Raw genomic sequence first — 24,717 nt, 5'->3', positions numbered from 1 at the left:
AGGAAACATGAAAATGTCATCTACTGCAGTAAATGTATTTTTCGGGGGGGGTGGGGGGTAAGGTGGGGACCCACCCACTTTTCATTTGCTTCCGACGCCCATGCCTTAAACAACCATTATGTCTTTGTCTGCTCATGTAAAAAAAACCCTTAAAGAACTCTTATGCTCCTGCAGGTATTATGGCCTATCTGTATGGTTCCCTGATGTCATCAAGCACCTTCAGGAAGATGAATATGCCTCCAAAGTGCAAAGGCATGCCAATGAACGCATCGAAGACTTCACCTTCAATTTTACATTAGAGAACCAGATACATACCAATAGCTTATTTGCAAATGACAGGTGACTTTTTCAAAGCATTAATCTTTTTGTCAATGAATTAATCTACATGGTCACTTTATGAAGTGTGCTTTGTATTTCTGTATATTACTGTACCTCACAAATCATTTTCTTTTTCCCCTCAGGTTTATAAGTATGAAATTCAAGTCTGTCACTTTCATCAATTCCACCTTCCAGAACTGCTATTTAGAGGATGTGACATCGGTGGGGTCATTCTTTCGAAACTGCACATTTATCGAGTCTGTCTTCTATAACACTGGTACATTTAGTTAAAACACATTTTCTAGTGTAATAATCCATCAGTGTTTACCATGTTCTGACAGTCAGTAACTAAAACACTCATAAAAATATTTCAATCTTCTCTCGACAGATATTGACGACTCCAAACTTATAAACACTGGCATCATAAACAGCACATTTTACCACAACAAAACAGGCTGTCAAATGACTTTCGAGGATGATTACAGTGCATACTGGGTCTACTTTGTTAATTTTTTGGGAACACTGGCCGTCCTCCCTGGCAATATTGTCTCTGCCCTTCTTATGGACAAAATTGGACGCTTGGCTATGTTAGGTGAGGCTGACATTTAACTTTAATACTCATACAACACAATTATTAGAGTATATTTATTTGAGTATAAATTTGACATACTAAGTGGTTTGAAAAACCATACCTTATTCTCAAAGTAAACATAAAATTGTTGTTGATATTGCTTTGGCAGAGAATCAAAAAAGTATCAAAGAATGGTGTTTCTATAAGTATTTCATTTTTTTCAGGGTTTTCCATGGTCCTGTCTGGAATCAGCTGTTTCTTCCTATGGTTTGGCACCAGTGAGTCTATGATGATTGGAATGCTGTGCTTGTACAATGGCCTGAGTATCTCTGCCTGGAACTCTCTGGATGTTGTGACAGTAGAGCTCTACCCTACAGACAGAAGGTGGGGTTGAACTCATACATAATTAATATGACACACTCACGCTCTCAAAACTCAATAAATATCTGTGTAAGGCCTACTGCCTTCCCTAATTTTCTTTCAACCCTACACTCTCAGAAAAAAGGTACAAAAGCTGTACTTATTTGTCACTGTGACCTTTTTAAAAGTACCATTTAGGTACCTCTAAGGTACCAGTAGTTTACCTTTCAAAAAGGTACCGCCCCAGTGACAACTTTTGTACATTCAAGTACCTTGTTTATTTTTTTACCTTTTTTATCCAATAATTCCATTTTGTTTTTCAGAGGAACTGGATTTGGTTTCTGCAACGCCTTGTGCAAGCTAGCTGCAGTGCTTGGAAATCTGATTTTTGGCTCTTTAGTGGGCATCACCAAAGTCATCCCCATTCTTCTCGCCGCCTCAGTGCTCGTCGCCGGGGGTCTGGTAGGATTACGGCTACCTGACACCAGGTCTAATGTCCTAATGTAAACTTTGTTTCAGACGTATAGAGATATCCAAAATGCTTGAAAACCCTCATTCCTTAATATGGTGCACTGTAGTGTGCGCTTATTTGTGTCTCTGCCTGTGAAGTCCAGGCTAAAGTCTCATAATATAATTATGGGATTAGGAGCATCAACGTTTGATTTTACTCATCACACATTTCAGAGAATGCTCTTTACATTATGATTTTATGTAAAAAAAAAAAAAACATTAAATAACAAAAAAAGACACACAGAGGGTTTCACAAAGGGTTTTTACAGACTTGGTCACATTTACACAAATGCTTTTATTTTTTATGTTTCTTTCAACATTGCTGTGTGAGTGCCATTGTTCTTGGTGAAATACTTCCCTTTATGCATTACAAGAAATTCATTCTGGGTGAAAAAAATTATTTTGATCACCTGTAAGCTTTTTTTAATATCTACATATTAGGTTTTCCACAACTAAATCAGCCTCCAACTTTGCTTACTTTCTGGCTTTTTTATGGGTTTATAATGCCCTGGGTATTGAAGTGAGTGTAAATATTAATGTCCCCTAATTAAGACCTGAGCAAAATGAGCTATTAATGAGCAGTTCAAGTCTGCTGTATATGCAGATAAGCAGGATAATCAGAAAAACTGGAAGCTCTGCACAGCTGCATCACAGCTGGCTGACTGAACCCAAATAATTAAATCCAAAGATGAGAGAAAAGTTGATGTTGGGTTTAGAGTGTACACTGGTAAATAACTTTCAGTAAAGTGCTCTTTAAAGTGCCTGCTTTTAGGTTTAGCTATACACGTTGAAGATATTATTTCTAGAAACATTGTTTAATGTATTTCTAACAGTTTATCAATAGTTTTTGTTATTGAATTTATGTTGTAAATTGTGAATTTCAGGCACTTTTTTATTCGTAACACTTTACAATAAAGTCTACACTGTAAAAAAAATCCGTAGAAATTACAATGTTATTGCAGCTGGGTTTCCGGTAATTTACCGTAGATTTAAATTTATGTTATTTACTGGCAAGAGTTTGTTCAAAGTTAAATAAATTTTAAATATTAACAAGTCTTTATCTTTACAGAATAAAACTATACAATAACAGCCTCATGCAAAGCATTCTGGGAACCAGAAATCATCATCAACCTTTTTCTGTTTTTTGCTCCAGATTTTGTTTCCCAGAATGTTTTGCTTGATGCTGTTTTTTTTTTGTTTTACTCTATAAAGACAAAGACTTGTAAATGTTAAATGTTCATTTAACTTTGAATAAAATGTTGCCAGTAAATAACATAAATTTAAATCTACGGTAAATTACCGGCAACCCAGCTGCAATTTCTACGGATTTTTTTACAGTCTACTTTACAATAAAGTTAATACATTAACATTATCAAATACTGTACATCTTAATTAATTTTGCATAAAGTAACAACACTTTTGATGAAAATGATAAATAAATGCTGCAGAAGTATTGTTTATTGTTAGTTTATGCTAACTAAAGTTGTTAATGTAAACATATGAAGAGCTCAAATGCAGAACACTCTAAGTGCATCTCACATATATTTTATCAAATTAGTATTTTTTTTTTATCAATTCTGCCAACAAACCTGTATTTCTGAATGGCCTGAGGCCGGGATTAAGCGGATTTAAAGTGAACATATTTGATGAATAGGTGCAGAGAGAATTTGATTTATATCATTATCTCATTTTTGAAGGAGGTGGCATTTAGAGGCTTTTGCATCTGAGCTCCTCAAATGGAAAATTTCATTAAAAATGATTGCTGGTTTAGAGTTATTGCTGGTTTAAGCTTTATGCATGTATACTCTAAGTTCTGAAACAACCACAACTGTACAATGTTGACGTACTAAATGTACATAGGCTACTGTAGATTTAGGCAAATGTACTTGCAGAAAGATTTATAAAAATAGGGTTATCAAATTTTTTTTTTTTGCTCTACAAATGTTTCTATTTATATTCTGTATATAATTTGATAAAAGTATAATTTGTAAATTAAAAGTAAAAAGTATAATTTGTCCTGTAACATAAGTAATTTTAAGCTATTTCACACAACACATTATAACATGTTCCACAACATTTGTTGAAATGTCTAACAGCCTTTTGAAACTGTGCCTCTCCTACATATGATCATAATCGTTCTGAACATTAGAAAAATTACATTGACAGAACAAATTGGTGAGGATATTACTCCTGAAAAGCCTCTTATGTACAATGTCAGAGACTCATCTTGTTGATACTGTATGACACAGAACAGACAGGTTTGCAGGTGCAGGAGGTGGGGTTTACAGGGCCCGCCTCAACATATGGGGTCCACAATCTGTAAAGAGAAGAAAGATGTGTTTGATAACAACATAACATAACGTTGCCATGTAAGGTAAGACAACTGAATTTAAAAAGTACAGGTTCTTATTTGGTTGCCTACTTGAAAAATAAAAAGATTTAACTATTTAAGAGATATTAAAACAATGAGCAAGGGTTAATAGTTGATATGTATTTATATAAAGAATTATATATGACACAGATATTTTATAGCCACGTACAGTATTTTGTTTACTCCATAGTTTGTGATATAGCAAGGATTACTATAAATTATCCTGAAATTGCCCCTAAAATGACAGGTATTACTTTAACCTGGTGATACTTACAAATCTTACCAGTTTGAAGTTTAGCAGTAAAATGTCAGTCAGAATATATTTAGGCTTTGTTTTTAATGGTATGGAGTCAGTGTCTGCTATATGCTGTGCTACTTTTTCCGGACAGTGCCAAATTCAGTGATCTGAAAAATAATGTGAATCATAACTTCTAATAGTAGGATTAAATAGCTCTTAGCTTTTGTCAGATGTCTAGATATTTTTATGTCTACTACAGTGAGAACAACAGTATTACTAAAGATAAACATGTTTGATTAGGCTTCCAATTAACCAAAGTGGCTTAATGCTGTGGCAATCTCAGCAAGCTATGCAGTACACACCTAGTTTGTATTTGTTGTGGTAAAATGCTGTTTGAAACTAAGTGTGTGTGCTTTTGTGTGTATATATACAGTGTATGTGTATGAGGTAATGTGTGCTTGTTAGTGTACATTTTGTACATGTTACAGTGACTGACTTACAACTAAATACTGTGCACATTTTTGGGGACAGCAATAAAACTTTTCTGTTTTTCCTGTATTGCCCACTAACAACCAACACCTTTACCAAAAGTGCATGTATTCACTTTTTGTCTGTGAGTTGTGTGCTTCCTGTTGAGGAAAAAAATGAAAAATATGAAAAATTAAGTGAACAGGAGAATGTAACACTGTTTTGAAGCTGTCATATTTTGTGAAAGTAATAAAGATGTTGAAAAGTGTATGTGAATCATTTAAAAAAAATGTTTTATTGATTGATTAGATTATGCACATGAATTTCCAGAATAAAGTTAGACCTGAATAAACCTTATATGATATAAGGGAAATAAAAGTAAAACAAACCAACCACTACATCAATGTAATGCACATGATATCACAGAATTCATAAAATTCATTGCAAGTACTTCATGGACCCACCACCACAAACTTTCCAGAGATTAGGCTACTGTCTTTAAGGACCTTTTGTTTCTTAATGTACAAATACAGGATAAGAGTTAAATTGAGGAGATATGATAAAACTAATTAATGGAAGCAATATTCACCCCCCTATACTGTACTTTATAAATATAAGGAATATTTCATAATAAATGGCAGAGAGTTTACGTTCCTAATTATTCATGTTCATATAGCAAGCTATTCATTCTAAATAAATGACAGAGACCAGTGGTTTTCAAACTGGGGGCCGTTGCCCCAAGGGGGGCTGCAAGATGGTGTCAGGGGGGCCCCAGATTTATGACATTTTATGTAATACATTAATTTATCATGAATTCTGTGTAATTAAACCTAAAAAATAAGGCTACTAACCAAAAGCATTACTTTTTTGTATAATTATTTTTTTTTATAAAAATGTTGAGTTTTAGAACAGTTTTTTGTCACAAATTTTCTTTGGGGGGCCGCGAAGGAATGCACTGTACACAAGGGGGGCCACACGCTGAAAAAGTTTGGGAACCACAACAAAGACAAAGGCTTAAATATACTGTACAAACTGATGGTAATGTAACAGGAATAAAACTCACAATGGCAATAGGAAACAGGAACAAAACAGAATTAGAACAGAAGTTCCTTATATGTTGTATTCACAAAGACTATATTAATAATATGAAGACAATTGTATAGTGTAGTGACATGCTTGTCTGTTTCCCAATGCACTAACACACATATCCTCAACACAGAAGCTGATATTATTTGGTTTAGTTGGTTTAGTATTTCAAGTGGGAGTTTAATGTAACTTAATATAAATGCTATTTATTATTTATTTTATTATTTATTTATTATATTTTTCAGATGTGTTAATTCAAACACACATTAATGTCACCCACAAACAATGCAACAATTGCTGCATGGGGTGTATAAGTAAATCGGCGCTCTTTGAATATGAGATAAATCTGGGATAAAAAAACAAATACATCTAAGGCACTCGAATGTATAGAAAAATATATAAAAAGCCTTTATTAAATAATATGGCTCAATCATTTAAAATCAAACAGGCAACAGTGCACCGACACTTTAATGCCACACTGTAAGAAAGGATGTATTTATTTTTTACACATTGTTTTGTGTTATGCATGTTTATGCTGCTTTAATTTAAAAACACCTTGTCCTGTTTTTAACATATTTCGTGACATAGTTTTGTCTTAAGATGAACACCTGTAGTGTTTTTTGTAAGATATGTTACTTCTTAAATGACCTTATATTTATAATAAGGCCTAGTCCTGGATTAACATAAACCCTGTCCTGGGTAACCGCCCATGTGTTATTTTAACACATTATGTGTTGATTTTTTTGTTCAAATAAATAAAAAGGACAAAATAAGATGTGTTTTAACAGCACAAGATGTGTTTAAACAACAACACAAAGTGTTGTTCCAATAAAAACACAGATATGTGTCTAGTTAGAGCAGTGTTTCTCAAACTTTTTCAGCCCAAGGACCACTTTATCTTCCAATTTTTTTCTGAGGACCACCTAACAGCATCCCACTCTAACACGCCCCCAAAAAACAAAAAATAGGAAGGATAAGCTATATTTAAGCTTAATATGCAGCTGTTTCAAGTCAAAAACTAATTTTTTAAACACAAATGCAGTGCTATGTTCAGAAATTATTATATGATTTTTATTTCATTTGAACAAGTAAATATGAAATGATTTCCAGCTTAATATGAACAACAAACTGCACATGTGAAAAAAAATGCAATTAAACATACTATAACAGCCAAGGTCCCACTTAATGTCATTCCAAAGAGCCCTTAGTTTAAAACTGAGGTGGTGGGTATATGAAGTCTATGGTTGTAACTATGGTAACAATAAAATGCTAAAAAAAAAATTTCCCCTTAATGTCCAAAATCACTGAAATTACAGGGATTTTACACATGAAACAAAAACTAGTACATTACAAAACTAATAGATCTGTGGATTTTAGCTGCTTTCAGTTGACGCTTGATCCTTCTTTTGGCTCTTTGGTTTAGCCACCGATCCATTTTTACGTTATTAAAACAGAATGGCAAGAACTGAAATCACAGTTTTGCAAGTGCATTAAAAATCTACTTTAATAAACGACGATTGTATATACGCTTGCCTAGTTTAGGTCATCTTTTGAGCAACACATAATGAGGTTTTCCTGACAGGAATTATCTTAATCCAAGACTAGACCTTAGTTTAATTAGGAAAAATAACTAGTTTGAACAAACCAACATTACTTGTGTGCATTTTGAGGCAAAACAAAGGGCAGAAATGTATTTTAAGATATGTCAGTGCAAGTTGTTTTCAGTTTGGACAGTTTTCAGTTTGGACATTTATTTTAGTCTAGGACTAGTCTAATCCCTGTCCATGAAACCGCCCTTAAATGTTTTAACACAACTGTTTTAAGAGTGCACATTTAAAAATTCAAGACATCTCATGCCATATTCCAAAAAATATAAACCAAATAAAATATGAGATAAATTACAAACAAGACTTTATATTCGATTCTGTTGCATTACCTACCTGGTTTATCAGACTTCACACAGTAGGCTAATGTATTTTCTTCACATGTTATACTATGCTGACACCTGCAGGCGGTGTTTATTCCACCAATGAATACACCACAGTTTGACCTGCACCTAAATTCACATCACCATTAAAAGAAATTAATGTGTTTTATGCATGTTCATTTCTGTGCTTATTGCATAAAAACTGCCAAAAAAGGGGGAACACCTCTAGGAACACTTTCACTTCCTGATAACATCTGAGTGACACAATGAAAGTCGAATTCAGCTGTGCTACCTGTAGGATTGTAGCTCTCTATTCATGCGCTATTGATAATTGATGATTCTGTTCCGTATTGATTGACATGTTGGGTTGGTAATTGAAAAGATGATTGTTCTTGGTAAAATGACAGTCAAACAGTGTTTATAGCACTGGTTCGCAACACTTTATAAAGTGTAATGCTTTACCCTACTGAAAAATCCAACTAAGACTGGACAGCAGAAGCTGATGAGCTGGTTTTAGCTGGTCTCCCAGCTTGGTTTTAGCAGGTATTGCTGGTGTAGCAAGCTGGTCTAGCTGTGTTTTGGTCACTTTTTAAGATGGCCTATCTGGACTTAACTGGTCAGGCTGGAGGACCAGCTGACCCACCAGCTTTGCCAGGCTGGAAGGACCAGCTTAGACCAGTAAGTGGCACCTTAAATAAGCTAAAACCAGCAACCAGCTTATGCTGGTCTTTGCTGGATTTCATAAAAATATGCATTAGCTAACATGATATTTTTTAGCATTTATTAATATTTGTTAATGCCAAAATACTTGTTTTATGTTAGTTAACTAATGTTAACTTTAATTTACAGATATAAAATGTTTAGTAAATGCTGAAAATTAATAATAAATAAGAACTACCCAGCTAACAATGTTTGGTTCTCAAACCTTCCCCCTAACGATAGTTAGTATTTCATCATTCTAACAAATTGTTTATAAAAAGCTTACCAGCTCTATATAACTTTGATTAATTTTAACCTTATTTTTGTATAACTTTATAATTTGGTTTTATTGTTTAAATAGCCTTAATTTAATTAAAAGTATGTAATATATAGAATACATACAAAAAAGTATTGTTCAGTATCATTATGCCTTTTAAGAGCAACCTAGTTAAACACGAAATGATAGCAGAATTTGTATTTACACAAGGGACTAAAAAAGCAGAGTTGATTTTCCTCATATCAGAGGTCAACCACTCATTCAATGATCAACCTCGAAATGATTGAGTGTTCAGGTCAGGAGGGCGTGACGCGCGCGCCAGCAGGTGGAGCCGCGTCATTCAGCTCGAGCACGGCGGGGTTTGATCAGGTTGACAGGCAAAGGAAGAGAAGTCACTAACGGAAAGCTCTGTGAGAGGAAGATGGGCTCGGTACTTTGCTGTGCTACTTTTACAGTGCTATGACAATAGGAGCAGATCGTGTTTTGCTTCAGAATCATCTTTTGACACAACGAGGATAAAATAAGTTTTGTAAAGTCCGCGCACAGTTTATGGTTGTTCAGCAGAGTTTCAGGGGAACCGAAGCAGGATGTACCATGAAGACGGCGCAAATTCACTCAGACCGCGATATGGATGTAAGTTAAAGTAGCGAAATTTAATTTGCAAACATCAAAATTACATGCATAAATGACTGTTAGTTGAATAAACTGTATTGACATCGCGCTTAACGGTTGTGTTAAGAGCAGATGGTACTTGACTAACTTAACGTTATGTTTCTAACGCCCATGATGAGTGGAAGGTTTGGGTTGTGGTTGGTTATAAACACAAATGATGTAGATGTTGTCTCATGATATTTGCTGAATGTCAGTTTCTCGATACAGAACAGATATTTAGCAGTTTATAGGCCTGCAGTCCAATAGCAGAACATAAATGTTTTTTTTTCGGTCTATCTCACAGTCTTTGAACACGTTATTGCATCACAAACCACGATGTAAGTGAAAACACTGAATTACAGTAGCTCATGTCTTTTGAGCTTTGCATATATTCTCCCTTAATCTTGTCTTGAATCTCTGATCTTTCTCTGACATATTGGACTGAAAGTTGCCCCAGTAAGTTGCTTGTGTACCCTTGGCATGAGATCTCATGCTGTGGTCTGTTTGAAGAGAAGCTCCACCAAAGTTTTCTCCTGTTAAACATTACCTTTGCCCTTTGTAAAAGCACCTGACAGTGGTTGCAGTTTAAATATTTAAGGAATTCTGTTTGAGGAGTTTATCTTGGTAGATTTGATTGCACACACATTGTTGCTGGATAGATATCATGAAATGTCTTTAAGTCATAGACAGTAGGCTACTGTATGTTGTCCAGAATGATGTAGAGTCTGGAAGTTGCATGTGTTGCGTAACAGGTTTTATTTTGCTAGTAGTTTATTGCGTATCAAGAAAAGACAGCTTGACATAACACCAGCATATCAAACCATGGAGATCCATATACCATATTCTAAACTCCATATATAAAGTTTATTTAACTTATGTCAACACTATCGCAGACATTGCATTCCAGCTGAATGAATGACAAGGCCACTGGTTGGTTTCATACTGCTGATAGAGTGTTTACATTTTCCCTATTGTTATGGATTGCTATTTTGTATTTACAAAAGCTTATTTTTAGATGGGACAACACTTAATCATTCTGTTTCTGCGTCACATATTTACACCACAAGCAGAAGTAACTGTAACACCCGTGAAAACATCTCACTGCTTCTTCTATTCTATGAGTTAAACCAAATTGCACAGCTCCATCTGAAAATCTGACATGTGATGCGCGTTACGGTGTATTTGAGGCCTCTGATACATTCGTTTTGAAACAGAAATAACCTTGAAAGTTAGAGTACAGGAAATGACATCATAGTTGTAAAATGAGGACTGAAAGAGTTGTAAAACTGCTGCAGTGTGCTTTAACGTCATGCATAGACCTGCAGGAGAGACCGAAATAATTATGATATTGCAAATCGGCACATCACAATATGCATATCACGTTGGTTTGCAATAACTTTTAAGTTTTGTGCCAGGGAGACTAGCGAGACAAAGACTGATGTCCATTCCTTTCCCAGTAAGAATGTGAAACATGTACCTTGGTTACTGTATATAAATTTCAGTTCTTAGATATATTTTAGTTATGATTTAAATAGATTTCAAAAACTCAAAGCATCATTGTATTACATATCGCATTTCCCTTTCAACACCGTGCAGCCTTTAGTAGCTGAGGCTAAAAATGTATATGAAAAATGTGAAAAGATGATATAAGGGTGGCATATCTTATATTTGGTACTATCATTTAGCTATAGTCTTGTCTGAAGTCTATCAAATTAACTCTTTGATCTTCACTGTAAAAGACATTGAAAGTGTATTCAAGTTGGATTTTCAAGTCATTTTAACTTTCATTTTTTTATCTTGACTAGTTATGAGTTGATGTAGCTTATAAAACAAAGTTGAAGTTAATTTATTTCAACTTTATATTATAAGTTTCAACAACTCAATTGTTTACAGCCCAGCTTACAGCATTTTAAATGCATAGCTAGATTGCACAGCTACTTTTATGAGAAGCCATGTTTTCATAATATTAAAGGATAATTCCGGTATTTAACACTTTGAGTCTCATTTCTGGTTTGTTTTGGACGAACTACAGTGATGGACACAGAAATTTTGACAATGGGTCGTGTCTTGACTTTTTGACTTGTTTAGAAGCGTCTCTTGACTGCTTCAGAATGGAAGTCAATGACCATGCACAAACATGTCATTAAAACAACACTTAATGTTCATTTTCAAAACTGTACTACTCACCGAGTAGTTCTTGGTGTTCGTTGATGATTACAAACAAATATATTGGCGCAATGTATGATTTTAATCCGTGTTATTTGCTATAGTGGAACTATTTTTTCAGATACCTCACAACCGCGTATATACTTCCGCTCTATATTTGAGTCTAAAGCGTTAGCAGTAGCACACTCGGCATGCCTGTCACGTGTCCTGCGAGAACAGCATTAGTGAAACAAAACACAAGAGCACTTTTAATAAGGTAGCCTAACATTTTTCTAACAAACAAACACTCCCGTATCAGAAATTAACAGCACAGTAATTACTGACAACGTAAAGTGTAGGCTATTTAAATAAAACAACGAAAATAAATGAATGAAGTTCAACAAACTGTAATAAAACGGTAGCATACTTTCCAAATTAAGTTTATTTATAACACTTACACCATCCAATATGTATTTTCATCAGCAGAACAATAAAGAAGATATTTGCAGAAACCCCAGTGCTCCGTCATGCAAGTCAACCGATCCGCACACTTTAAGAGCTAAAGCATATATATCCAATACAACAGTAATCCCCCATAACTCCGTGTGACATATTGACGTCTTGTGAAGCAAATCAATCAGTTTTTGCAAGAAACTGAACGTTATTTACAACACTATTAGCGTGAATGCCAAAGCAGGAAGCGCGCTTTCCGTTCGAGGCGATCTCTTCCACTGGTGGCGTTTGGTGGCTGTTGGCTATGGATGTTGGTCTCTCTGCGCCACCTATAGAGCGGGAGCGTGAAGCGCACTTCCTGCTTGGCAAAAGCTCTGCATTAACGCTGTGAAATATTAATATATATATTCGAATCTCAAAACTGAAAATCGAATGTCAACCCACGGAACAAATATTCAAATATTCTGGTCCAGCCCTACAAATATGGGAAAAATTTCTTCTGAGAGAAACCGAGCGAAAAAACTACAACCACATGTAAACAGACCCTTTTCTGTTTCCCAGTGGCGGAGTGATATATCAGCGAGCAATGAGTCTTACAAGAGAGATCAATGGAATTTTACAAAATGCCAAATAAAACACGACAGAAACTGTATTTCGCTTCACAACTTGTTTTTAAACATCAACGAACACCACGCACCACTCGGTGAGTAGTACAGTTTTGAAAATGAACGTTAAGTGTTGTTTTAATGACATGTTTGTGCATGGCCATTGACTTCCATTCTGAAGCAGTCAAGAGACGCTTCTAAACAAGTCAAAAACTCAAGACACGACCCATTGTCAAAATTTCTGTGTCCATCACTGTAGTTCATCCAAAACAAACCAGAAATGAGACCCAAAGTGTTAAATACCGGAATTATCCTTTAAGGTTATATAAAGCTTCATTCTAAAAATCATGTTTTATACAAAAATATTGTGTTCAAGCACAAACTTTTATTGTTTGCATTTCTGTGTTCATGTACAATCCTAACACAATCATACTACTGGAAATATTGAACTATGGAGTAAACACTGTGGGGGCTGTTTTTAAACTATTATAAATTAAAAAGAAATTAAAATATACGTTAAATCATGCTACAGTAGCTTCATGTTTTTTTTTCTTAGTAGCTTCATGTTAGCTTCACGGTAAATCGTGTTAGCTTCATGCTAAATCATGTTAGCTTCATACAAAATCATGCCAGCTTCATGAAGTTCATTTAACTATGTTCGGGAGGAGCATGGTGATGTAATCCAACCAATTAGCACAAAGAGGTCTCTACAGTATATAGTCCAGACAGTCCTCCCTCACCTCTGTCCTGTGACAGTTTTTCGCAGCATCCCTTCTCCACCCAAGCTTCACTCTCTGCTGGTATATCTATCTAGACCTGTCGCGATGAAGGAATTTAACTTGCTGTGATTTTGCGTTTCTCACCAGCCACGCAAAATAGTTTTACCACTTTTATGCGTTTTTTTGCCACCATTATTTATTCAAATTATTAAAACAAAATTAATATTTAAATCCAGAACAACAATGTGCACTGAGGTAGACCACAGTGTGCACCATATCTTTCCCTTTATGAGAAAAAGATTTATATAAGCTATGCTACAGCTAAATATATAATTTTTGAAGAAAAAAATATGAATAAATTAAAGAACATTGTTTAGGCTTGTTAAAGCAACACTATGTAGTTTCCATGTAAAAATGACTTACAGCTCCCCCGTGTGGTTGAAAAGTGCAACAGTGCCTGGTATCAGACACTCTTCTGCAGGCAGGGGGAGGGGCGGGGCTGTGTGCTCTACCCTCCACCGCCACTTTCAGAGTGCGCTTGTAGCAGCTAGGAGGCTGCTCAGGTTGCAGTACAATTTGTCCAGTTAAAAGTTGTTCTATCACTGAAATAATTTTAGAGACATTATTTAAAGGTAAACAAACTACATAGTGTTGCTTTAAGTGCCAATATACAAAGCCTTGGTCAATGCAGAACACATCAGTGTTTTAATGAAATTAAAATTAGCCAGTCTTTGTGCACCTGTAAATGTACAAAACAAATGCGATACAAAAGGCAAAGCATAGGACAATAATATTCAATTATATAGTATTAGGTAAAGTAAGGTATGAAGTATGGAAACGAATGAATCATTATTTAGGCTAAATTAAGTTGGAGCCAACGAAAAGCATGAATGTTAAATAAAACAGACTCTGTAATAATCTAGAGGACGTGCTGAAGCTGTCAAGTCGGCAGATGATCATCATGTTTGTAATGTTTCACGCAGATATTGTTGATGAAAAACATGCATATCTAAAACATCTAAAATGTTTAGCCATTTAACAATAAAGCCACTGATGTTACACTGGCTGCAACTCGCTCATCTGCGGTGCAGACGCTGTAGATATACAAAGATAAACCCTTTAAAGGTTTTTATTTAAAGCAGTTTTAATGTTGCTAAACAATCAGTTGTATTTTGGCACTTTGTATTTGTGTTTATCATTTAAAGTAATTTTAAACTTTAAAACTGCATTTAGGGGTAGACAACGTTAATTCTGTCTTCTTCACAGTAAATTGTGTAAAAAGTTTTTTATAAAAAAAATCTCAGATTTTTTTATGGGGACGAATCGCCCAGCCCTATGTTAAAGCACCTATTTAATTGCTAAAAACAACATTATTTTGTGAATTTGGTTTAATACAATGTGGTTGTGTGGTTTATGGTTAAAAAAACACATTATTTTCCACCTACCGTTCATTTTTGTAGCTCCAGATATACTGCTTTCCTCAAACACTCTGATTTTGTACAAAGCTCATCGATCTTAAAACCAATGTGTCCCTGATTGGCCATCTAACCTGCACGTTAGGTAATCTGTCCTGAATACCTCTGACGTGAGCCGGAAATGTGACGCTTCTTACCATGTTCGAAAGATTTGCTCTAAATGCAATACCGACAGGAGTGAACTTACAGGCTATGAGTCAAAGTGGGAGGAATTATGATAATGTCGGTCTTGTCAACGTCAACAGGCCCAGGAAGTCAACTGTTGCCTACGTGTGTTTGTTGTACTGTAGTTCAAGAAAAGAGAATTACGTTTACTCGCGTCATTGTTTACTTTGGGGTTGGTACCTTTTATATATCGTTAAAGGGGGGGGTTCAATGGTATTTCAAGCATTCTGACTTATTAACACAGTTATAGAGTTGTTTCCTCATGCTAAACGTAGGCAAAGTGTTAAAAAAGCAGTTGGACATGTTACAGTGTATTTCTGTGCCGAATGCACTTCGCCAGGGTTCGCCAGCAAGTTTCGGAAAGTTTTTTTCGATTACAGGTCCAACTGAGGTTTCAGGGGTTTTCTATACATATCACTTCTTTATATGGGCACTTCCCCAGGAAAACCCCGCCCACCCGCCAATCAGCGGGAGACGCTAGAGCTTGCAAACATCTTATCACGCCACTCAGCTTTGTTTAATTTCAAAACTCAACAATGTCACGAAAGATGATGTGTGTTTTTGGATGTAAGGAGAAGAAATACAGCCTTATGAAAACAATGGATATAGTTTATTATCCGGGGTAGCAGCGGAGTTTTGCGTGTGTGTTTGATGCGGTGGATTTTCCCAACCGGGTCATGACGAGTTGCACACGGTAAGTAGACTTCTGTCTTATGTTGGAAATAGTCGCATGCATCTTATATAAATGACACGAACATGTAGTGAATCATAAGTTAAACAGTGTTGTATAGTGTTGCATGACTCGTACTCGCTCCTCCCTCGGTATAACTCCTCCTTTTTCATTTTTTCGTACGTTATCAGAAAGATTCGGTAAAGCTAATCTTTCTTTTATAAATCTGATTAAACTAAAGACTCTTCGGAGATATAAAGGATGTAATACTTCTCTATAGGTACTCCAGATTAACATCAGAAATGCAGAAACAGCGTGTGTTACGTGAGCTTTAACATGTACTTATACACACTTACACACCAAAGGAAATGTAAAATCATGGATCGAACGATAGTTGCTCTTTAAATCATGTTAACCTAATGCTAAATCATGCGAGCTTCATATTAAAACATGTTTACAGCCAGCTAGATTTCTAAACTAAAGTTCTTAAAGGTCTACGCTAAACCTCCTGTCAAAAACAAACTGTTTTAAGCTTCTGTCTTTATTTTTTGGTCATTTGGCATAAGGGGTAGTGGCACTTATTTGTTAGGACTACACCACTGGATAGAAGTGATACAGCTGACCCACGTAATAAAGCCCCACAGAGGTTAACAGGCAAGCCCGAGCCTGTGCGTCAGGGTGAGAAATTAGCAGTGCTGTTGTCATTACAGAATTAAATTTCATTTACTCTAACAAAGGGCCAGCATGGGACCGTGTGTCAGCAAGATTAATTATAACTAGATGAATGAGGAGTGTGAAAACAGTTGGTAGTTGGACACAGCCTTGTGTTCTGTTTGATCTGCTGGAAAAATGTCTGAGCTTTTTCATTACACAGTGCCATAAGTTCTCTTTAGGTGCCACCTTGCTTTTTTTACTGCAGCTGCATTTGTCTTTTTGTTGCTTTTGCTTGTGTGAGGAATAGATGAACGTCACCAAGTCGAACTAGATGTCATGAAATAGATTTATTGTAATAAGTGTGGTTAATCCGCAAGTGTGTCACATTGAAGTGTTACTCTTGGTTATAACACGTCAAAAAAAGGTGCTACATCATGCACATATACTTCTGCTGGTGATCTGAAATTACAATGCTCTATTAAAAATATTAAAAAGTAAAAATTTACAAAAGTTAAAGCATGTTATCACCTTTAGCTTTAAAGCTGTCTTGCATTATTTTCTAAAAAAACTCCTTCATTTTATGAACATTTTGTAGTTTGATAAATATACTAAGTTATGCATGTGTTTTTAGTTTATAGAGGGCAGGCACAATTTCATCACACCAATTTAAGGGTGCAAAGATGACAATATAATGCCCTTTTCTTAAATGATACAAACATATTAACACATATTAACAAAAAAAATGTAGGTTACAATAAAAGGAAAGTCAATTTTTTTTCAGTTTTTTTCCAGGAAATTACAATAGTGCAGGGCCAATCAAACTCATTTTAAGACCATCCAATGCAGTGTGTATTAAGGTGCGTGCACACCAAAACTTTTAAACGCGCCTGGAGGATGCCGAATGGCAGCTGTATTTTCAGCTGAGCGCTTTGGTAGCTGACTGTGATACTGGAGCTGTAAGCAAGTTGGTTGTTGTGATACTTGTCCCGCCCCTTCTCCACTGTAATTGGACGGCCTTGTGAGAACAACTGACATTGACAAGCGTAGCTTTTCATCCCAAGTTGAAAAACGCAGAACTTCCATTGGAAACAATTGAAAACACGCACCGACCACAGGCGTAAAAGCTTTGATGTGCACCGCCCCTTAGGGATGCGGTCAGCTCTGCTTTACCAGAAATAAAGAGGTTGGATTTAGCAATTTCATGAAGATGGAGGCAGAGAGAGAGTGGATGCTTTTTTAGTAGCAGGTAAAGCTCAATAGCCGCAAACAGTTACATAAGCACTGAGAGTTGGATAGTAGTTAGATATAAAGGTGTTACCCTTACCCCTAGATGCTTTGATGTTCTGCTGACAGCAAAGAAAGATGTGATTTTTTTATATTGTGCACATGTGTCCATTGTGTAAATTGTAAATTGTGTAAATTGGGCGGCAGCACGTCTGAGTCCATGGAGAGAAGAGGCTCACCCTCCGATGTAGCAACGGACATTTGGTAATCTGAAGAAGAGCTGAAGGATAAAAAGACAATCATCAGAAGAAATGGATGAGAGGAGGAGACAGAATATTGCTTACAAATACCTTTGTCATTTAGGAGAAGCTAAACAGTAAAAGAGTAAAAGTTGGACAAACTGCATCTTACTGCCTTATTCATTTTACAGATGGATATCCAGTGTTGGTCATGGGCCTTGATAAATGTATTATTCATCAGTAGGTACATTTACATGCAACAAAATAATCAGTTTGTAATCGTACTGATGGCTCAATTGTATTGAAAAGCCTTCCTGTAAACCCTTAATCAACACAAATGAGGACGATCAGATGCTAATTTGGATTGTATTGAAGGGGGTGGTGTACTCCAATCTGTGATCTGATCAGCAGGAGGAAATTATGCATGTAAATGCGTGAATCGTAGTATTTCCTCAATCGGATGCCAAAATACATTGTGCACATCTGCAGAACACTTGTGCTCAAGTTTACATCTTATATTTACCTCTTATATCACATGATTCTCGTCACAGAAACACGCAATATCACGGCAATGGCATCACGCAATATCAAGGTACCATTAATGGGGTCATGTGCTGCACCCGAGATGTACATTCTGCAGCGTTAATGTGTACTTTTAAAACATTAGACCAGTGGTTCTCAAACTGGGGGCTGGGGCCCCCAGGGGGGGCACGAGATGGTGCCAGGGGGGCCCAGTGTTAAAGGTCACGTTCTTCCTGATACCATTTTTTAATCCCTAGTTAGTGTGTAATGTTGCTATAATAGCATAAATAATACCTGTAAAATGATAAAGCTCAAAGTATGCCAGACGATATATTTTCTTCAATAGAATTCCTCTTTAAAAGCCTACAACGAACGGCCGGTTTGGACTACAGCCCTCTATTTCCTGCTTTAATGACGTCAGTAAAACAGTTCGTTGACTAAACTCCGCCCACAGGAATACGTCAGTCACCAGCTTTGGCTCAAACGGCTCTGGTAAGCTAAGCTGCTATCAAATCACAGCACACTAAACTTGTTACGTATTTCTGAAGGAGGGACCTCACATAAGGAAGACATCAGCCTGTTTTGAGGACAGTGAAAACAGCGCTATACAGAGAAATTGTGTGAAAAATACCGCGTTTTTTTTACATGTGAAACATGAACACATGTTATATTGCCCACTATAAACACAATCAAAGCTTCAAAATCACAGACAGAATGGGAGCTTTAATGACATTTTATAAAATACATTCATTTATCATGAATTCTGTGTAATTAAACCCAAAAAAATAAGGCTACTAACCAACAGCACTACTTTGTATAACTTAATTTGTTTTGCTTAATTAAAATGTTATATTTTAGAAAACTTTTTGTCATTAATTTTCTTTGGGGGGGCCGTGAAGAAATGCACTGTACACAAGGGGGGCCACACGCGGATAAGGTTTGAGAACCACTACATTAGACTACTTAAAGCAGTAAAATATTGTTGTGCCTTTTGAAAAATTACATCTGAAAACTTCTGAAGAACAACTTTCTCCAACTTAGTTTTGACTTTTATCCAGAGATAAAGCGTGAACTCAACAAGAGATGCTGTCCACAGCGTAGCGTTGCCAAGTCCTCTGCTTTTTTTCGAGTTTAGATTTGGGCTACTTTTAAACTGTTTCCACCATTTTTTTTGTGGGTTGAAGATGAAATGATTTTGTTGATTAGTTAGTGATATTTGGGCTGTGGACAGTCATCGGGATGCTTTTGGGCTAGTTTTGAATGTCCATTCGGATGGTTTTGATACGCGAATCTGGCAACCCTGGTTGTGCGCTTGCACAGACGTTCGGTACAGATAAACTGTAAGCTGTATTGTCATAACCTTCAATTGTATTGAATTCAGTCCGATTGACAAAATTTTGTACAGGTAAACATAGCCAGTGTGGACATGAAGTGAAGTGATGAAGCCTGCTTGTATAGATACTGTAGCCTGCTTGTATAGATGCAAGTACTGCATGCCAATATTCATTGGCTATTTCTAGATACACAAAGCACACTAGTCTCTCTAAGCGAGTTCCCAATTCGCCCGTCATCAACGTGACGTCGAAGAGACAGACTGAAAGGGAACCGGACAGTCTGGTTGCTTTATTTGATGTGGTACAGTTGGCCGATTAACCTGTGTAGAAAAATGCAACACTCAGCATTTTGATGCATTATACTACCACTATGGAAAAACTGTATTCTGTCTAGTGTGTACTGTAGTCTTCAACTGTTACTTTCTTTTTCCTACAGCCATTGTGGATGATGAGAGGCTGTCGGCAGAAGAAATGGACGAGAGGAGGAGACAGAATATTGCCTACGAATACCTTTGTCATTTAGAAGAAGCCAAACAGTGAGTAAAAGTTGGACAAACTGCATCTTACTGCCTTATTCATTCTACAGATGGATATCCAGTGCTGGTCATGGGCCTTGATGAATTTATTATTCATCAGTGTGGACATGGAATGAAGTGAAGATTATTTGAAGGGAACATTATTAGTCTGTGGCTATAATGTGATAGCTTATCTGAATGGTGTAATACTGTAGCCTACTAGTGATCAGTCAATATTATTTTAGGCAGAACCAGCACGAAAGGTGAATTAGGTTTGCATTTGATGACAAACCTGTGGCTATTTCTAGTTGGTAAAATAACAGTGTTAAACTGTATAATACGAATAGGAAATAAATAGGGTTATAACATTTGAAAAAGGATGTGAAAGTGTTTTTAGGAGGGACAAAGTAGGAGGGACATTTTATTATAATTGCTGCTATACCCCTACCTATAGTAATTCTGTATTGAAAGTTTGCTTTGATTGTTTTTATAACAGTTCTGTCACCATTGTGACTGTACACAGAAAACCAGACCATGGATCAGTACTGTGCTGTAGATTTAGTTTGGACTCAAACCGACATTCCCACCGATTCATCATGTCAGCGCTGAGCATGCATCAGCTCTGACACTCTTTAGCTAATTTAGTTTAAAACATCACTTACGTTCTCGTAGCCAGAACCATCATTTTCCAAGCACATTTTCTCTTTGCACATATAACCTGAAACCAGTTACATCTCCCAGAATGCGATGTTTAGGGATACAGTCAATTCTTATAAAATTTTTATTAAAAATATATTTCATTCTCAGCATATTATGTCCATGGCCACATTTCCAGTTGTCAGAGCTGGGATTCATTTTGCCATCAAGACACAGAGAGCAGTTAAATGCATCAGCAGTCATTTGTGTCATTGGAAACTTGACCCACATCTGATGGAAGCAGAAAAGAATGTGAGGGAGTATTACAGCATGCATTGTTCTGAGATGAGATGAGACGTTCAATGCTTTGGTTTTCTCACTTCTCAACATTCTAAAGTATGGCCAGTTTCTTTGATGACAACAAAAGTTAAATTTTCACATTTAGTGTTTAATCAGTTGTTATAAATCCTGGATTTCCTGGCAGAGTTGTTGCAAAGCCTTTGTTCTTACAATCCCGTAGTCCTGGATCATAATTGGGATGCTGGCTACAAATCTGTAATTTGTCATTCCTGTGTTCCACTTCACAAGTCAGTGGTTTTGATGGCTCCACAGTATTTACACTTTTAAAGGAAATCAACATACAGATGGTGGGAAAGAAGTATTTTAACATTGGAAAAATTTGAAATCCACACAATTAAAGCAACATCTTTGTTTTTTGACTTATCACATAAATAAGTTTTTTTTTAATTTATTTTTTATTTCAAAATGTCAAAGAGTGTAGTCATAGACAGCATTGTTAAAACTAGGGGGTATAAGGATCGCAGTTGATCTGGCTTGCAAATGTTAACACTCAAGTGATTTTAAACTATTTAACTGCAAAAGGGTGCTAAAGTGAGCACTGCAGAAGGTCATGGGTTCGAAACCAGGGAACACACATGCTGAATAAATTTATACCTTACAATGAAATGTGAGTTGCTTTGGATTAAAGGGATATTTCAGCCAAAAATGATATTAAACTTATGATTTACTCACCCCCAAGCTGTCCGAGTTGCATATGTCCATCGTTTTTCAGACAAACGCATTTTCGGATATTTTAGAAAATGTTTTAGATCTTTCAGTTGATTAAATGTAATGTTACGGGGTCCACGACCTTCAAGTCCAAAAAAAGTGCGTCCATCCTTCACAAATTAAATCCAAACGGCTCCAGGATGATAAAAAAAGGTCTTCTGAGGGTAATCCGCGTGGTGTTGTTGTAGAAATATCCATATTTAAAACTTTATTAACGAAAATAACTACCTTCCGGTAGCGCCGCCATCTTAGACTCCTCTGTATTCAGGGGAGAGTATTAGCGTAGTGTACGCACTTTTCTTAGTGACGTATGACAATTTCGGAGGGCGGGGCACAGAGCAGCAGCAGAGTAGCCTCCGTAGGTTGCGTAAGCTCTCATCCTGAATGCGGACGCAACTAAGATGGCGGTGCTACCGGAAGGTATTTATTTTCGTTAATAAAGTTTTAAATATGGATATTTCTACAACAACACCACGCGGATTACCCTCAGAAGACCTTTGTTTATCATCCTGGAGCCGTTTGGATTTAATTTGTGAAGGATGGATGCACTTTTTTGGACTTGAAGGTCGTGGACCCCGTAACATTACATTTAATCAACTGAAAGATCTAAAACATTTTCTAAAATATCCCAAAATGTGTTTGTCTGAAAAACGATGGACATATGCAGCTCGGACAGCTTGGGGGTGAGTAAATCATGGGTTTAATATCATTTTTGGCCGAACTATCCCTTTAAATCATCTGCCAAATGCATAATTATAAATGTAACCTGATTATTATAGGTCTCATGCACTTCACTCTAAAAACAAACAGTGCTAAATAGCACTAAAATTCGTTCATAGGGGAACTATTTTAAGTGCAATACCTATGTTGAACCTGTGTAGAACTACATTGTGCTATATAAAACCATATCTGGTGCTATAGTGGTGCTATATCACCCCCAGATGGTTCTTCATAGGTGCTTTATAGGTGCTAAATAAATAGCACTAAAAATGGTTCCCTTATGATTACAAGCTTTTAGTGCTATTTATTTAGCACCATTTTATTTTTTAGATTGTTGTTATGTCCTTATACATACACACCAGTACTGTGACTAGGAGACTTTGTACCTGTTGATTTAAGCAAACAGAGCATGTTTTGTTTTAGATGGGGGGGGGTCAAGTTGTGAAACTTTTTCCATCTCTAATTTTGTCCCTGTGTGATATCTTAAACTTCTGTTGTTACTAGATGTCAAAAGGTTTCCTTGCAAGGTTTCGGCTACCATAAATCTAAGGGTGTTTTGCCTAAGATTTTAATTGGGCTACAAGTGATCATTGTTTCAGTGTTTCCTTTACTGTGCTCCAGTAACATATTTTCCATCCTCATCCTTCCAGGTAGTGAAGTTGCTGCTTGTGTGCTTTAAAGGCCAAGTCTGGAAAAGGGCTGCATGATTAATCGAAAAAAGAATCACAAAAAAACATAGTCATACATAATGCGATCTTCTTTCTAAAATGACGTCGATTCACTTGCATGTACAGTATTTTCCTGTATTCAGATGCTGCATTTTTGTGTTCACATATTTACATGATAACAATCCACATTGAAAACCCCTATTCAATCACCAATCAGACCTGATTGTTTCTCTCCTCTCTCTCTCCTCTAAACATATTACATCAATTTACGATGAACTAATAGTCAACTTTACAATTGTTAATATTCTGAAATAAGGCAGCCTTGATGAAGTATGCAGCCTTCAAATGCGACCTGCATTCGGATTGAAAAACAGCCTCTGTATCATCGTTTAGTGTTTTAAAGGATTCATGTTTTTAAAGTTTTAAAGGAACACTCCCAGATTTTGGGAATTTAGCTTATTCACCATATCTCCCGGAGTTAGATAAGTCCATACATACCTTTCTCATCTCCGTGCGTGCTGTAACTCTCTCTGACGCAGCCCCCGCTAGCTTAGCTTAGCACAAAGACTGGAAGTGAATGGCCTCAGCTAGCATACTGCTCCCACTAAGTGACATAAGTTATTTGTTTGCAGCACCCGAGAAGCCCCCTGGTGAGGAGCAGAGAGTTCGGTCAGAGTTGTGCAAATCACTCCGCCCAAGTGGCAGTGCTTCGCCTTCTGAGAATATAGTTCCCAGTATGTATACTGTTAAAAGATAGCTGTGTCTCATATCACCTTGTTATTTGTACACGGTGTGACTATACAAATCACAACACATAAATAGGAAAATGTTTGTGTTATTTTGTCACTTATTGGGAGCAGAATGCTAGCTGAAGCCATTCACTTCCAGTCTTTGTGCTAAGCTAAGCTAGCGGGGGCTGCGTCAGAGAGACTTACAGGACGCATGGAGATAAGAAAGGTATGTATGGACTTATCTAACTCTGGGGGTTACGGTGAATAGGCTAAATTCCCAAAATCTGGGCGTGTTCCTTTAAGGTTGGCCAGTTTATGTTTAAGAGCTAACAAATTTTAAGTTTCTAATCTTAAAGGGTCTAAAATAAGAAAAAGGAGACTTTTCAGACACTTTATTATTATAACTGAACATCCTGTGTAGCACATTTTTTACCTGAGTGCAGTAAATGTTTTTGTAAAAAAGAAAAGAGAATCATGTAAGAGAATCGTGATCTCCTTTCCCACTGGAAAAAAAAATGTTGATTCACATTTTGGCCAGAATCGTGCAGCCCTAGTCTGGAAAATGGGAACCAGTTCTGTTTTATGAAAAAAAAAACCAATGTGACTTCAGTGTGAATGCTATAATTCTGTTCACTGAGTATATGCAATGTCTCTTTAGGGAAACTCAAGTTCACTTGGCTGGCATCTTGGCAGCATTA

At 36.4% G+C, this 24,717-nt stretch overlaps 2 protein-coding genes across 2 annotated transcripts in view; both read left to right on the top strand.

The window, feature by feature from the left end:
• Positions 1 to 2,702, top strand: part of sv2ca (synaptic vesicle glycoprotein 2Ca) — a 36,287-nt gene extending 33,585 nt beyond the window's left edge. The window contains exons 9-13 of the mRNA XM_065263015.2: positions 175 to 339; positions 462 to 595; positions 707 to 910; positions 1,114 to 1,273; positions 1,573 to 2,702. Coding sequence (XP_065119087.1) covers positions 175 to 339; positions 462 to 595; positions 707 to 910; positions 1,114 to 1,273; positions 1,573 to 1,756 — 847 coding nt within the window. The 3' untranslated portion in view covers positions 1,757 to 2,702. The remainder of the gene's footprint in view (positions 1 to 174; positions 340 to 461; positions 596 to 706; positions 911 to 1,113; positions 1,274 to 1,572) is intronic.
• A 6,482-nt stretch (positions 2,703 to 9,184) lies between these two features.
• The window catches only part of iqgap2 (IQ motif containing GTPase activating protein 2), a 59,634-nt gene continuing 44,101 nt past the window's right edge, over positions 9,185 to 24,717 (top strand). The window contains exons 1-2 of the mRNA XM_065263065.2: positions 9,185 to 9,458; positions 20,118 to 20,217. Coding sequence (XP_065119137.1) covers positions 9,413 to 9,458; positions 20,118 to 20,217 — 146 coding nt within the window. The 5' untranslated portion in view covers positions 9,185 to 9,412. The remainder of the gene's footprint in view (positions 9,459 to 20,117; positions 20,218 to 24,717) is intronic.

The sequence above is a fragment of the Paramisgurnus dabryanus genome, chromosome 5, assembly GCF_030506205.2.
Source record: "Paramisgurnus dabryanus chromosome 5, PD_genome_1.1, whole genome shotgun sequence".
Taxonomy (NCBI): domain Eukaryota; kingdom Metazoa; phylum Chordata; class Actinopteri; order Cypriniformes; family Cobitidae; genus Paramisgurnus; species Paramisgurnus dabryanus.
This window is presented reverse-complemented; position numbering and strand designations above follow the sequence as displayed.